The sequence below is a fragment of the Aotus nancymaae genome, unplaced genomic scaffold (genome assembly GCF_030222135.1).
Source record: "Aotus nancymaae isolate 86718 unplaced genomic scaffold, 86718_ANA_hifiasm-v0.15.2.pri h1tg000040l, whole genome shotgun sequence".
NCBI lineage: Eukaryota > Metazoa > Chordata > Mammalia > Primates > Aotidae > Aotus > Aotus nancymaae.
The window spans coordinates 15111747-15126900 of NW_026988454.1; the positions used below are offsets into that span (position 1 = coordinate 15111747).

The 15154-nt window shown below is 35.2% G+C and overlaps 1 protein-coding gene across 4 annotated transcripts in view; it reads left to right on the top strand.

The window, feature by feature from the left end:
- Positions 1–668: 668 nt before the first annotated feature.
- Positions 669–15154, top strand: part of LOC105717162 (UPF0764 protein C16orf89-like) — a 145986-nt gene continuing 131500 nt past the window's right edge. For 3 of the 4 annotated variants that reach the window (XR_001107460.2, XR_010336582.1, XM_064360544.1), the window contains exons 1-2: positions 669–836; positions 2210–2332. Coding sequence is in view for 1 of the 4 variants with exons in the window: in XM_064360544.1 (XP_064216614.1) it covers positions 2242–2332 (91 nt within the window). In the remaining 3 variants the exon portion in view is untranslated. The remainder of the gene's footprint in view (positions 837–2209; positions 2333–15154) is intronic. The other variant, XR_010336583.1, reaches the window with a different exon arrangement.

Below are 15154 nucleotides of genomic sequence, written 5' to 3' on the forward strand. Positions count from 1 at the left end.
GATGATTTCACATAAAAAATGCAAGGACATCAGAGTATAACTTGATCTAAAACCCCAAATATTCAGCATTTTGATTTATTCATCTAATGCTTATACTTTTCATCATTTTACTGGAAAATTTAAAAATGTAAGTTTAGGGTATGCTGTTGGGATTTAAATAAGTATAGAATATCCAAGTGGAATATTATTGAAATGGAGGATTATTGGAAGAGAAACAGAAGTAAAGAAACTTTACAGTAACATAATGGAATATTGGAATTTAAAATTTTAGAAGGTAAAACAGACAGGTAAAAACATGACATGGCCATGTAAGAAACTGTCTGAATTTACTATCTTTAAAACTGTTTACAGTTAAAGAGACCAAGAATCTTAAATCATGTGTCTATTTCTAGCAGCTTAGTACAGTACACATTTCACTAACTCCCTCCCTGAAAGATATAAAGAAAAAAACTAAAAATTTGGACAAAATATTTAAAAATTTTTTTGAGTACATTAATGAGCTGATGAAAAAGTGAGAAATCCCCAAAGGCCCAAAAATAAATACAAAACAAAAGTCAGAAAGCTAAATGGAGCAGTGAAAGTAAGTTTTTGTCTTGTGGACATTTATTAACCTGGGATTGCACAAACTTTGGATTCCATGGGTTGTGGGACACAGAGCTCAGAAGACAAAGCCCAAGGACAACTAGAATTTGTGGAACTCTAAGAATATTAATCATTAAAAACATAAATAATTAAACACAGTAATTCAAAACATATAAGCAAACAAGAACTGCATCTTTTATTCATCAAGCCTGAGCGAGAAACAGACCCACTGTACTGAAGAGAACTGAAAGATGGTAAGTGCTTTCTCAAACTTTTGTATGATAGGAAAGAAAGTGAACTTTTGTGGAGGCTTGCAGCCTGAATCCACACTACATGGAAGATCCAAATATTTAAAGTGGTTCTAGGGATATAGTGTCTGACATGATTTGGATCCATGTCCCACCCAAATCTCCTGTCAAATTGTAATTCTCATCGTTGGAGGTTGGGTCTGGTGGGAGGTGATTGGATCATGAGGGTAGTTTCTCACGAATAGTTTAGCACCATTCCCTTGGTGCTGTTCTGGTGATAGTGAGTAAGTTCTCATGAGATCTGGTTGTTTAAAAGTGTGCAGTGCCTCCCTACTTTCTTGGTTGCTCCTGCTCCATCCATGTAAGAAGAAGAGCCTGCTTCCCCTTTGCCTTCCACCATTACTGTAAGTTTTCTGAAGCCTCCCCAGAAGCCGAGCAGTTGCCAGCATCATGCTTCCTGTACAGCTTGCAGAATAATGAACCCGTTAAACCTCCCTTCTTTATAATTACCCAGGAATTTCTTTACAGCAGTGCAAGAACAGACTAATAGAATGTGTCAGTGAGTTGGCCCAAAGCAAATGGAAATCTTCTGAGAATGAACCCCACTTAATCACAAGCCCATAATAGTTTTCATGTGTAAATCTCCAGGAAATAAAATCTCTCAGTGGAGGAAAAAAAAGAAAAAAAAAACAACAACAAAGATCACAAGACAGTATAAGTAAGAATCTGCTGGAATGAAAAATTGAAAAAATAAAAGCCTTCAAATGTTGGTTTATCTGATAAAAACCATAAAATAAAGAAATAGAAAAAGAAATATGGAGTAGAAAAACAAACAATGATCTAACAAAGAGAAGGAATAGATTACTTTCAAAGGAATAACAACAGGGCTGATGGGCGATTTCTTAACAAAAACTATAAAAGCCAGATGACAGTGAAAGAAACGCCAAATTCTAAAAATTTCATTATTCAATAGGTACTTCCAGCTTTCAAATGAAATAATCAAAGCCTTAAAGATTTTAAATGCTTGGAAAAATCTAGGGAAATGTATTATGTGTTGATTCAGTATTCATGGTTGTGACTTAAGCTTTTTATTCATAAAAAGTTAAAAACTAAAGAAAAGATCTTTATCATCAATTTCATAGATCACATTTACTGATAGCAGCTCTAAGAGCAATCAAAAACTATGTTTTCTCTTGGTCATAATGACATTTTGAATTTGCATGACAATCAAAGTATAATTTTCTGGTTTTTAGTAGTGCTCTGTGCGAGGGCAAAGTTAGCCTCTGACTGAGGCTGTTATTGTTTTTTTTAATATGCATGATTGATAAACTAATTCAGGGATGACACTACTTGTTTTTTTTTTACTTTTATGTTTTCAGAAACACACAAAACAGTGGTCTTCTCCATTGATATGGTTTTACTGAGTATTCTTTCGCCCTTCGGTGTAAAAAGAGCTGAATTATTCAAAGAAATAAACAACCAAGGATTCTGTACTCCATCAGGTAGAACTTTTAGTTTTATATCCTTACTGTTTAGACTCACAGCAAACATTTCTGCTATAGTGAAATGCCTGGATTTCAGAGATCTTAATGTGGCCTATAACTGTTTCTCCAATTCCCACACCTTTCATGTAGGTTCAGCAGCTCAAATGTTGGAAAGGAATCAATTGTTATTTCCCCCTGTGACTCGAGCAGGATGTACACAGTCAAAAGAAGCTGCTCACTAGAAGTTTATCATACAATTTTTGTATTAGCCCATTTTCATACTTCTGATAAAGACATATCCAAGACTGGACAATTTCCAAAAAGAAAAAGAGAGTTTCAGTTGAACTTACAGTTCCATGGGAATGCCTCACAATCATGGCAGAAGGCAAGGAGGAGCAAGTCACATCTTATGTAGATGGCAGCAGGCAAAGAGAGAGAAGCTTGTGCAGCGAAACTCCCCTTTTTTAAAAACATCAGATCTCATGAGACGTTTTCACTATCATGAGAACAGCATGGGAAAGATCTGCCCCATGATTTAATCACTTCCCACTGGGTGTCTCCCACAATATGTGGGAATTTGAGATGAGATTTCAGCAGGGACACAGCCAAACCAGATCAATTCTCATCAGGGAAATTATGCAACATAAGCATTAAGAAGTATTTAGACAATGGTTAATACACTTATTCAGAAGAGAATCTTGAGATTCTACTAGAAAATGAAGACATAATATTTTATAAATGCTAAAAGTTTAGAGTACTTTCATTTGTAAATATGTTCAATTTTAACCTAAAGAGGTTAGAAAGTAGTAAAGTAAAATTCTTTTTAAAATAAAACTTTACTAAATCTTTAAAAACTTATTCCAAGAGTTATTCAGAAATCCTAACCAGAAAAACCCTGGCAAGATAATGAAATAAAAGACATCCAGTTAAAAAAAAGACAAAGTTATACCATCTCTCTTTGCTGACAATATAATTCTATTACCCAGAAGACCCTAAAGACACTGCTTAAGGGACCCTGGAGCTGACAAATGACTTCAGTAAAGTTTCAGGATATAAAATCAACATATAAAAATCAGTAGCATTTCTGTACACTAATAATGTTCTATCTGAAAGACAAATTAAGAACACAATCCCACTTACAATAGCCACCCTCACACACCCACACACCCACTCCCTGCCCCACACACATATATGTAGAAATACATCTAACCAAGGAGGTTAAAGGTCTCCATAAGGATAATCACAAAACACTGCTAAAAGAAATGAGAGATGACACAAACAAAAGGAAAAAATTTCATACTCATGGATTTAAAGAATCAGTATCATTAAATGACTATACTGCCCAAAGCAATCTACAGATTAAATGATACTCCTAACAAACTACCAATCCTATTGTTTACAGAATTTTAAAAATCTATTTTAAAATTAATATGAAACTAAAAAAAAAAGCCTCAAATAGCCAAAGCAATCCTAAGCAAGAAGAATAAAGCTAGAGTCATCACATAAGCCGACTTCAAACTATACTATAAGGCTTCATTAACCAAAACAGCATGACACTGGTACAAAAACAGACAAATACACCAATGGAACAGAATAAGACCAAGAAATAAACCCACACATGTGAAATCATCTGATCTTCAATAAAATCGATAAAAATAAGCAATGGAGAAAGGACTCCCTTTTAATACATAGTGCTGGGATAACCGGGTAGCCATACGCAGAATGAACCTGACCCCTGCCCCTCACCATATACAAAACTTAACTCAAGATGGATTAAGGATTGAAATGTAAGACCTCAACCTATAAAAATTCTGGAAGACAACCTAGGAAATATCTTTCTTGTCATGGGCTTTGGCAAAAAAATGTATGATTAAGTCCCCGAAAGCAACTGCAACAAAAACAAAAATTGACAAGAGGGACCTAATTAGACTAAAGAGTTCTGCATAGCAAACAAACAAACAAAAACAATAGAGTGAACAGACAGCCTACAGAATGGGAGAAAATATTTGCAAACTATGCATCTGACAAAGGTCTAATATCCAGAATCTACAAAGAACTTAAACCAAGAAGCAAAAAATAAATCACCCAATTTAAAAATGGGCAAAGGACATGAACAGACACTTTGCAAAAGAAGATGTACAATCAGCCAATAAACATATGAGAAAATGCTCAACATAACTAATTATCAGAGAAATGTAAACCAGAACCACAATGATATACTATCTCACACCAGTCAGAATGGCTATTATTAAAAAGAAAAAAAATAACAGATGCTAGCAAGGCTGCATAGAAAAGAGAATGCTTTTGATGAGAATGCAAACCAGTTCAGTCACTGTATAAAGCAGTTTGGAGATTCCTCAAAGAACTTAAAACAGAACTGCGATTCAACCCAACAATGACACTACTGGGTATATACCCAAAGGGAAATAATTCATTCTATCAAAAAGACACATGCAATCATATATTCATGACAATGCTGCTCACAATAGCAAAGATATGTAATCAACCTAGGTGTCCATCAGTAATGAATTGGAGAAAAAAGTTGTACACCATAGAATACTATGCAGCCATTAAAAAAGAACACATGTACACCATGGAATACTAAGCAGCCATAAAAAGAAGAAAATCATGTCCTTTGCAGCAACATGGATGCAGCTGGAGGCCATTATCCTAAGCAAATTAACAGAAGAACAGACAAGAGAACCAAATACCACATGTTCTCATTTATAAGTGGGAGCTAAACGTTGAATCCACATAAACATATAGATGAGAACAATAGGCACTGGGAACTACTAGACAGGGGTGTATCAGCTGAAAAACTACCTATAGGGTACTGTGTTCACCCCCTAGTTAACGGGACCATCTGTATCCCAAACCTCAGCATCACATAATATACCCATGTAACAACCCTGCACATGTACTCCCTGAGTCCCTCCAAAATAGTTACTAAAAGGAAAAGTAAAAAAAAAAAAATCCTCAGCTGAGTGAGCAATAATAGCTTTATTTATAAGTAAATTGGAGAGAAAATATTCCTTGTTTTACCTCATTAGAATTAAACATTGTATGATATTGAATTTTGTAATCTATAATTCACTGAATATTGCTATCGTTACTGAAATTGCATCTTGATTTTCTGGTCCTCAAAAAGAACTGGCTTCTTCAAATCCTTTCTCCATAAACTTTCATGGAAATAGGCCCCATAATAGGCAAGTTTCTGTTTTATTTATTTTATTTTTTGTTTTTCTATTTCACATATTGTGATGTTATAATAATATTAAATGGATTTAAATTAAAATATTAACATAATTATATCAGTGTTACCTTGCTATTCTCCTTCCTAGACTTTTTCTTTCAACCAGTAATTAATATAAATAGAGTCAGGTAGGGTTTCACATAGTTGAAATCAGTGAATTGCTTGTGTGTATGTGTTGATATCATTACCATGACATATCAACACTTTTAAATACATTGTCAAATTGTAGCTTAAATAAATTAGAGTTATTTTTTTCTAACCAATTTGACAAAATAAGAAGTTTATAAACCAGTGTAAATATCAGAGTTAGCACAGTATTGTGGTTAAAAAAATGGATTATGGTGACAGACTACCTGGATTAAATTCTAAATCAGCTACTTGGACAAGTTACTTAACTTCTTTGTGCCTGATCCTTTTTGAATTCATCTGTAAAATGGACATATTTTGTCACTTTCATTAAGGATTTATTATAAAAATTAAGTGAGATGTAAAAATTAAATGTATGGAAAGGCCTTAGAAAAGTTCCTGGCTAATAATAGATAAAAGTATTAGGCATCAATATTTAATCAATGGAGAAATGAACATGCAAAAAAGGGAAAACTATTTGGGTACAACCTTATTAGGGTGCTTTTACTAGCATTAATATTTTTGCTGCAAAATAAAATTGTTCTAATTATATGTAATATAATTTTGCATTATATATTTTCCATAATATTTCAGAAACAGTTTTTTGTTACTGCAAAGCCTTTAATCTTGTGAAAGCCACATATCATTTCATCTGGTTGACATATATTATGATATTTGGGTTGTTTCAGTTTATCATTGCAAATATTATAAATTTCTTTGTCATAATGACATTTTACTTCTCATGATTTGTTTCCTTAGAGTAAATTTCCAGAAGTGGTGTTACTGAGCCAAAGGGCAGGGGCTTTTTCAAACCCCTTTTATGTCCCAATTTCATTCAAAAAAGATGTAGGTAACCAAATGAAATAAAAACAAGTGGAACTGTGGAATGACAAGCCTCTGTGTGAGAAAGGAGATGGAAAAATCCTCATGGAATTAGGGCAAACTGAAACAAGAAGAAGAAATGGAGGATGGGCACACACAAGAAATGGAAAGAGAGACAGAAGACTTGGTAAATTTGCTTTGGGCCATCTATGAGCTTTCTTTCTCCAATATATTCATTCATAACTGGAATTTATGCCAGAAATAAGACTGGAATCACATAACTTTTGATATAAATAAACTTTTGGTTGGAAGATATGATGAATAATGATCAAGAAATTCACTAATCTTTGGAGCATTGAGGTAGCAAAGTAGATGCATGACACCTAAGCACTGACAACAAAAGAGTACAGCAAAAGAAAACCACATAGGGTAACAGATTATAATTAGAGAGAAGGAAAAAGTAAGACCAACGACAATGAGATCATTTAATTGAAATCTCAAGCCCTGGGCAAATATCTTAGAAGAGCCACACTCCTGTCAGTGTTGACTGAGGTTATGTGTGAGTGTGTGTATACATATATACACACACTTATGTTTTCTAAAGGGGACCAGGCTAGGCAATGACTTTTGGCAGGAAGAACCAAGGAAAGGGAAGCCATCTGACAGATTTAAAATCAGAACTTTGAGGTCTTCCACAAAATCAGAGCCCTAAAAATCTGACAGCCATAGAAATTTCTATGTGAAATTTTCAAGAGGGAACATGAGGGAATTTGTCTGATTTGAGGCCTATGACATATGAAATATTGGTATGGATACCTTCCTATGACCCCTGCTAGCAAATGCTTAATTTGTCTATATGTCTGAAATGATGACCATTTAATGTAAACTATACATGGAAGTTGGGAAACCTTAGAGTGGAGAACATAGAAGAACATATAAAAGCTCCTCTGTGCTCAAGCTCAATGGAGAGAGGGAAGAATCTCTAGAGAGAAGCAATGAACTTGAAAGAAGTTAGGGAATCAAAACCAGCATCAAGGTATTGCCATCAAGGGAACATGATAGGGAGACAGAACTGTCAAGTGATTGTTTACTATACAATGATGATTACTATTTATTGAAGCTTGACTACTACACAGCTTGATCATCACTTTTCCTATTTTAGTTCTGTGATTAAGCATCTCTGTTTTAGAAATGAGAAATACTAAGGTTTAGAGATATTAGCTAATTTGCCCAGGATTGCATAGCTATTAAGTAGCAAAGAAAGGATTTGAACTCAGACCGTTTTACTCTGAAAAACCAACTAATCACTCCTATGAAATATAGAACCTTTTGACCAAGAAAGCACCAACTTGGACTGAGAGAAATGAGCATAATTGCAGCAGAGCTTCAGAACTATGATCTATTACAAAGTAAATGATCATCGATGAATTACTGCTTTAGAGAAGTTTCAAGGTAGATGACCTAGCTAGTCCCTTTTAATTAGAAGATTCTATGATTCTAATGTTTCTTAAGATGATCCTCTGAAGTGACTCAGCGGCTTAAGGGACAAACATTGCTCTCTGATTCATTGTAGCTCTTCCACTGTTTGGCAAACTAGCTAAGTGATTTGGGCTTATTTCTAAAATAAAAGCAGTACGATTAGTAAAGCATAGTTTCATTTCAGAAAAAAAAACAAGGAAATAAGAAAAATATATTTGGAGGAATAATTAAAAAGACAATACGAAGTGGCATTATGAAGTAGGCATTTTAGAGGTATATTTTTATTAGGTATATTTTTATTGTATTTGTGTGAATCAAGAATGATTTAGATGATATGGCACCTTCAGATTTTTTCAATTTCTCGTCTCCTATGGGATTTCAGATAAAATAGGCATGACTTTAACTCTGTGGAGGCTTACTAGGGAAAAAATAGTTGCATTTACCTTGTGGTAGTATAGGAAGAGAATGTAGAATTTGCATAGAGACCTCAGTTCCTTTCCATTTCTGTTGCTAATTGACTCTGTGACCATGGATCAGTCACTGAATTTCCATCAGTCTCAGTTTTTATACCTCAACAATGAGCTAGATGAGAAATCATTTCCTTTCAATTCTGACATTAATTCACTTTAAAAAATCCATTCATTTAAATAAAAACATCTATTTTATTTGACAATGTATTGTAAATGATAGTTTATATTGTGATTGAGAAGATACTGTTTCTACTTTAGTCAGCTTAAAATCAAGAAGGAGGGCTCCCAAAAGAGACAAAAAAGGCAACCATCTTAGAAGTTTGAAGAGATACAGGAGAATGAAGTTCTAGATGCTCAGCAAGGGGCAAGCTTGACAAAGAACCAGATTCACTAAAGAGTGGTCAAGTAGGATGAAGATAGATTTTCACTATTGGATTTGGATTGGATTTCAGTTTTGAGCTGTCACTAGTAAATTAGAGCAATCTTTTTTTAATTTTTGTTTTTAAATTTTGTGGGTACGTAGTAGGTATATATATTTATGGGTTACATGAGATGTTTTGATACAGGAATAAAATGCGTAATAATCACATCATGAAGAATAGGGTATCCATCCTCTCAAGCACTTATCTTTTGTATTACAAACAATCCTACTATACTTTTTAAAGTTATTTTTAAATGTACAATTAAATTGTTATTGACTATAGTCACCCTGTTTGTCTATCAAAAAGCAGATCTTATTCATTCTTTCTAATTATGTTTTGTATTGATTAACCAACCTGATCTCACCTCAACCTCACTCCCATTTCACTTCCCAGACTCTGATACCCAAAGAATGGTTTTAGACAGTACAGAAGGGCAAGATCAGTATTTAAACAAGCTGAAAGATAAATGCACTTAAAAGGAGGAAAGGTAAAGTTGACTATTCACAGAAATGTTGCCATGAAGGGTGAAAGGAAGGTAGATAAGGTGGCTAAAGCAGGAGTTTGTGTTGCTCGAATGATTTTATTATTCTAATTAATACTTCCAGTTTTCAGTGATCACCTCCCTCTTTAACATTTTTACTAACGGTTTAAATGAAGGCATTTTTGCTTTTACATGGAGCATTAATGACATAGAATTGTAACATCATTACAGTGAGGATTATAACAATTTCCAAAATGACTCTAATGAAAACACTCTAATGAATGATATATTTGGAGACTGGAGCTCTACGCCAATTCATAAGCCTGACATACCCTCAATTATCCATCCCTTTATTTCTTTATTTGCATCATTGCATTTTAAATTGTTTCCCAAATCACACATCAATGGGTAAACTGGTTTATATTGAGAATATCTTGAGTGCTAAGGCTTATGCCAGCACTCAGATTAGAAGCAAGTAAGTCAGTGGAATTATAAAAGTTCAAGATGCTATTGTCTACCTCAGAGAACACACCAAAAAAAAGTCCACATGACTTAGAAATCTAACCCGTGTAAAATCACAGTGTCCAAATAGAACACATTATTAAACCATAAACAGATTTCATTAGCTACAAGTTTTCAGAAAAAAAATGAGGTCTGAGGGCTCACACAACTTAGAGGGTAAACACTGCAGCCCCTAGAAAGAGAATCTCATCACAGAAATAATGTCAGAGAAATCAAAAAGAAAGGCAGAATACAGAATATTGAACTTTACTTGAAGCCCAGGTCTGACATGATTTAGGGCCTTTAAGTGAGAAGAGACACATTCTGCATGGGAAGGCACATGCTTTGATATATAATGTAATATCCAATATGTTGTTAATTTTTTAAGATCCTTGGGTAACAATTTGCTCCTTGACTGGTGTAAATTCTCCAAATGGAAAGGAACAAAGGCTACAAATATAGTAGAAAGAGGGAGGATCAACAAATTTGTTTTCTCTGAGAATTATACAGTCGCGGGTTCAACAAACAGCAATTCTAGAAGAGCATCCTTCATGTGCAAATGACAATGGCATCTTTTGGCACAGAGTATGTGGTGTGAACTTGCCACATCTCTCTTGCATTAAATTTAAACTCATGCACAGCACCTTCTGGGGAAAATGCACCTCTTGGCTGAGACTACAGAATCTATTTCTTTTTCCTCAAGGAGTAGGGCACAGGACAGGTAAGGTATGCCTCTCCTGCACAGTGGGGACCATGTTCCAGGCCAAGGAGGCAAAGGTAAACTCCTTCATAAAGATTGTCACTGACACTGTTTGGCTCTGTGTACCCACCCAAATCTTACCATGAATTGTAAACCCCACATGTTATGAGAGTGGACTGGTGGGAGGCAATTGAGTTGTGGGGATGGACTTCCCCTTGCTGGTTGTTTGATAAATGCCTGGAACTTTTACCCTAACTTTCTCTCTCTTCTGCCACCATGTAAGATGTGCCTTGCATCCCCTTCACCTTCCATCACAATTGTAAGTTTCCTGAGGCCTCACCAGCCGTGTGGAACTGTGAGTCAATTAAACCTTTTCTCTTTATAAATCACCCAGTCTTAGATAGTTCTTTACAGCAGTGTAAAAACGGACTAATACAGTCACACTTTTTCCTGAGAAAACAGTCACATTTTTCTTAATTTATTTTACATTTCCTATCCTTGGAGTATTGAGAAAGAGGGAAAAAATATCACATATTATTTTTAGTTTTATTTTTTAATCATATTTCTTGATGCCATTTGCCAAGTCCACTAGCAAACAAGTGACACCCACCGTAGTTCGCTTGTGTCCTGTTCCAGCTTTTGACACTTAGATATGCAGTTTGAAGCCTCTGGTCTTAGGTGGTGGCATAGGTGGGACAACAGGCTAGTTTTGTGTCAGGCTTGAAGAATGCCACATAGGAAGGAAAGCTCCCTAAGACCCTGTAAGCCCAGAGTGAATGATAAATAGAGGTGCTTATTCTTTTTGAATCCTCCAGAAAATTGAAGGAATAACACACAAGATTTGTCATCATTTCTGAATCATTTAATCCTCAAACAAAATCATGTCCCTTATCTTGGGAATTCTTTTGAATACAGACCCATTTGGCATCTAAAATGTTAGCCTCTTTGACTCATGTATCACACTTCTCAGACAAGGGAACACATTCTTAATTTGGGAAAATAACTTTAAAAAAAATTCTCATCACTTGAAACAAGGCCTTGTTAGAGTAGACTAAAGCTTGGTTTTAGAAATCACATACGGATTCCCATCTGAGAAAACAGACACTATCCTCAAACAGGCCCAGGTTTGAAACCGAGAAAATCTCAGAGATAAGATTCTCTGGGCCTGTGGATGGCTAATGGATTAAGAATTCAGCATTCTCTACAGGACAGCTTGTTTCTCACAATAAAAACTGAAAGGCGTAACAAGGAGTAATAAGACCACTGTGCTATCAGAATGCTTTTTGAGTAATCTCAGAGAGTTCTCGAGAAGTAGTGTATTTCTCTGAAATTGTCTAATTCTGAATGGAACTCTGAAACATTTTGCTGCTTTCAAGGCTAGCTGCTGATGAATCAGGCTGAAAGTCTGCACCAAGTACTTGCTTTTTTCCTCCTGTTCAATAGTCATCTTTTTTAAAAATGGAAAACTAAGACAAAGGCTCAAAAATAATTCTTAAACTCCACATTCACCTCCAGCTACCATCCTATGTTTCAAGTCTGTCACTCACATGCAAGTGCAATTTTGAAAGTGCAATTTACCTTCATGGTGTTCAGTGAACCTGTTAGCAACTCTTGATATAAAGGAATGGCTTACTACTCTTATCACCTAGCTTTACAATAGATATTTAAATATAATGTGAATTCTTAAAAATATTTCTCTCAGCAGGAAACGGCATGTGCCTAATTTTAATAGGAAGTAGTTATAATAGGGCAAGAAAAACTTTTTGCATTTTTAAGGTCAAAGACCAAGAGATGATATGAATCAAAATCTTGTTTGCTAAGACAACAGAAATTCCTCTATTTTGAGGTTATTAATTTTCCTATACTTATTGTCCACTAGGAACAAGAGAGGAAGAGCCAACAAAGAGATTTGCTATGGCCCGACATTTCTAATTACGCTGGAGTCAGCAAATAGCATTCATCTATGAAAGAAGTCAGTCACTGCCAAATTAGTTCACTGACATTTGGGACAGCAATGGAGAATTTAAAATGGTTAACCTAACACATTAGAAACAGGATTCTTGGAATGAACCTTAAATAACAGAAATCTTATTATTGTAGGTCAGAAAAGCTGACTTTTGAGAAGATAAAATTTTGAAGTAACAAGATATAGAATAATTTTTCATATTCATTTCAAACTTTCAAATTTAATTGTCTCTCAAGTTCCTTACACTGAGCCTGAGGCACTTTTTCTGCATTTTTGTAATTGATTATGAGACTCACTCCTTGTGTCTTTCTTTCTGATTTGTTTATTCTAGAATACTTTTACAAGAAAAAATTAATCTTCAGTGTTTTTAAATAAAATATTTCTAAACATTTATAATTTTATTGAATATTTAACTTACACAAATTCAATTATACTTATCTCCTTTTAGCAATTTAAAATATTGTAGAATATGTGAACCTATGTACTGTAAGTTATGGTATACATTATACACTCATAAGTCCATATTTAAGCATAGGTTTAAATATATAATATATGTAAATATATAAATATAATGAACAACATATAATGTAAATAGAAAGTAGTTTAAGGATTTTTTAAATTTCAATTTAATTATATTTTGAGCTAATTGCTAATTTTAAAAAACATCCTCAAATAAGATATGCTACCACAAATGTATACATGCAATCAGTTTATACATCAGTGCTACGTTCATAGGAGAATTTTACTCAAATGAAAACAATCCATTTGTAGAACCCAATGTTTATCAGGTATTCACAAATACTAATTTCTGTCTTCTCTTAAGAAGGAATATTCCATGAAGATGAGAAAGTAATTCATTACACAATAAGAAGGAAGTTGTTCTGAATAATAAGAAGACAGTAAAACATGACATATATACATTATAGTCAAATGTGGGAGCTCAAGCAATGAGTGGAAAGATATTTCATAAATAGAAGAAATTTTTAAGAATCAAAGGAGAATATGTAATTACATTTTGGCTGATTTTCATTTATTTAAAATTTAATGTCCCTTTGAGAAGTCAGTATCATTGGAAAGAAAATGCTCTCATTTTATGCAGAAGAATGTTAGTGTTGAGAATAGTATTGGAGATAATTTACAAATTTCTCTGAGCCTTCTTTGATGGGCTATTTCACAGGACCATTATTCGGAGGAAACCACACTGAGAAATGCCTCATCCCTGTGAAGTCCACGTTTTTTGATTACAAGTACATTTTGTGTATTTCTCACAGAAAAATAGATGAGACAATAAATACATGGTAATATACCTGGATAGCAGCTCTCACAGGCCCAGCACTTCCCAATAGGGTGTGTCATGCTGATATTTAACCTTAGTGTTAGTTATGGTGGCCATGAGGAGAAGTAAAAACAGATCCTGAGGAGGACAATCATTGATTGCCTTGTGAAATGCCTCATTTGAGATCTCTGCATAGCATTCAAGAAAGGGCCATCTCCCTTACATCTAGGGAGTTAGAGCCACTTCTGAATGTCAAGGACTCAAGGAAGTCAAGGAGGCCCAAGGTTACAGAGCAACATCATCCTAAGCCTCAAATCGCCCTTCTTTCCTAACAGGACCTTGACTTTGACTTGGAGGAATTGCCTAGGTTCAGAATTAATTCTTAGAAAACTCGTCACTTTTCTAATTAAGACTTGTGCCTGATCTTCAGCTCTGTTTGCACCTTGGCTGCAGGAGATGAATATCTGTCAATGGAGCTAAGGAGGCTCTTAGACAATCACACTTTGCTGTAAATTGTGGATTAGTCTGCTTGGGCCTGCCATTTTGAGGATGATTTCCAGGAGAAAGGGCATAAAGGATGCAGGATAGGAAGGAAGGCAAGCAAGAAAGTGGTCTTGGCTGGAAATGGGTCTCAGTCTATCTGATCCCCTGAGGGGCTCAGAAGTGGGAATTATATTCTGTAGAAATTGTTCCATCTTGAGACAAAGGAGCTGGCCTTTTCTCCTTCTGGATCAGTCAGTTATTAACCTCTAGCTGTCCTCCTGAAGTAAGAAGTAAGGTCCAGTTAAAAGAGGCAGCATCTGCCAAGCACGGTGGCTCATGCCTATAATCCCAACACTGTGAGGCTGAGGCGGGCAGATCACCTAATGTCAGGAGATTGAGATCAGCCTAGCCAGCATAGAGAAAACCTGTCTCTACTAAAAATATATAAATTAGCCAGGTATGGTGGTGCACACCTGTATTCCCAGCTATTGGGAGACTGAGGCAGGAAAACTGCTTGAACCTGGGATGCGGAGGTTGCAGTGAGCTGAGATCACACCACTGCACTCCAGCCTGGGAGACAGAGTGAGAAAAAAAAAAAAAAAAAAAAGAGGCAGTACCTATTCAGCTGAGGGTGATCCTCAGGTGAAGCATGCCACTGTGAGGGAAGCAGAGACATTCACAGTACCTGGGGGCTATATAGCTGGGCTGGTGAAGAGGAAATGAGTAGGCCCCAATAGTATCTCTACAGATTCCCCAAAGCAAACCCTGAGCTACTTTAATCTTCATTGATTCCCCAGCTCATAGCTCCTCTACACTAACAGCCCATGCCCACAGTATCTAATCTGCTGCATTTTGCTATGC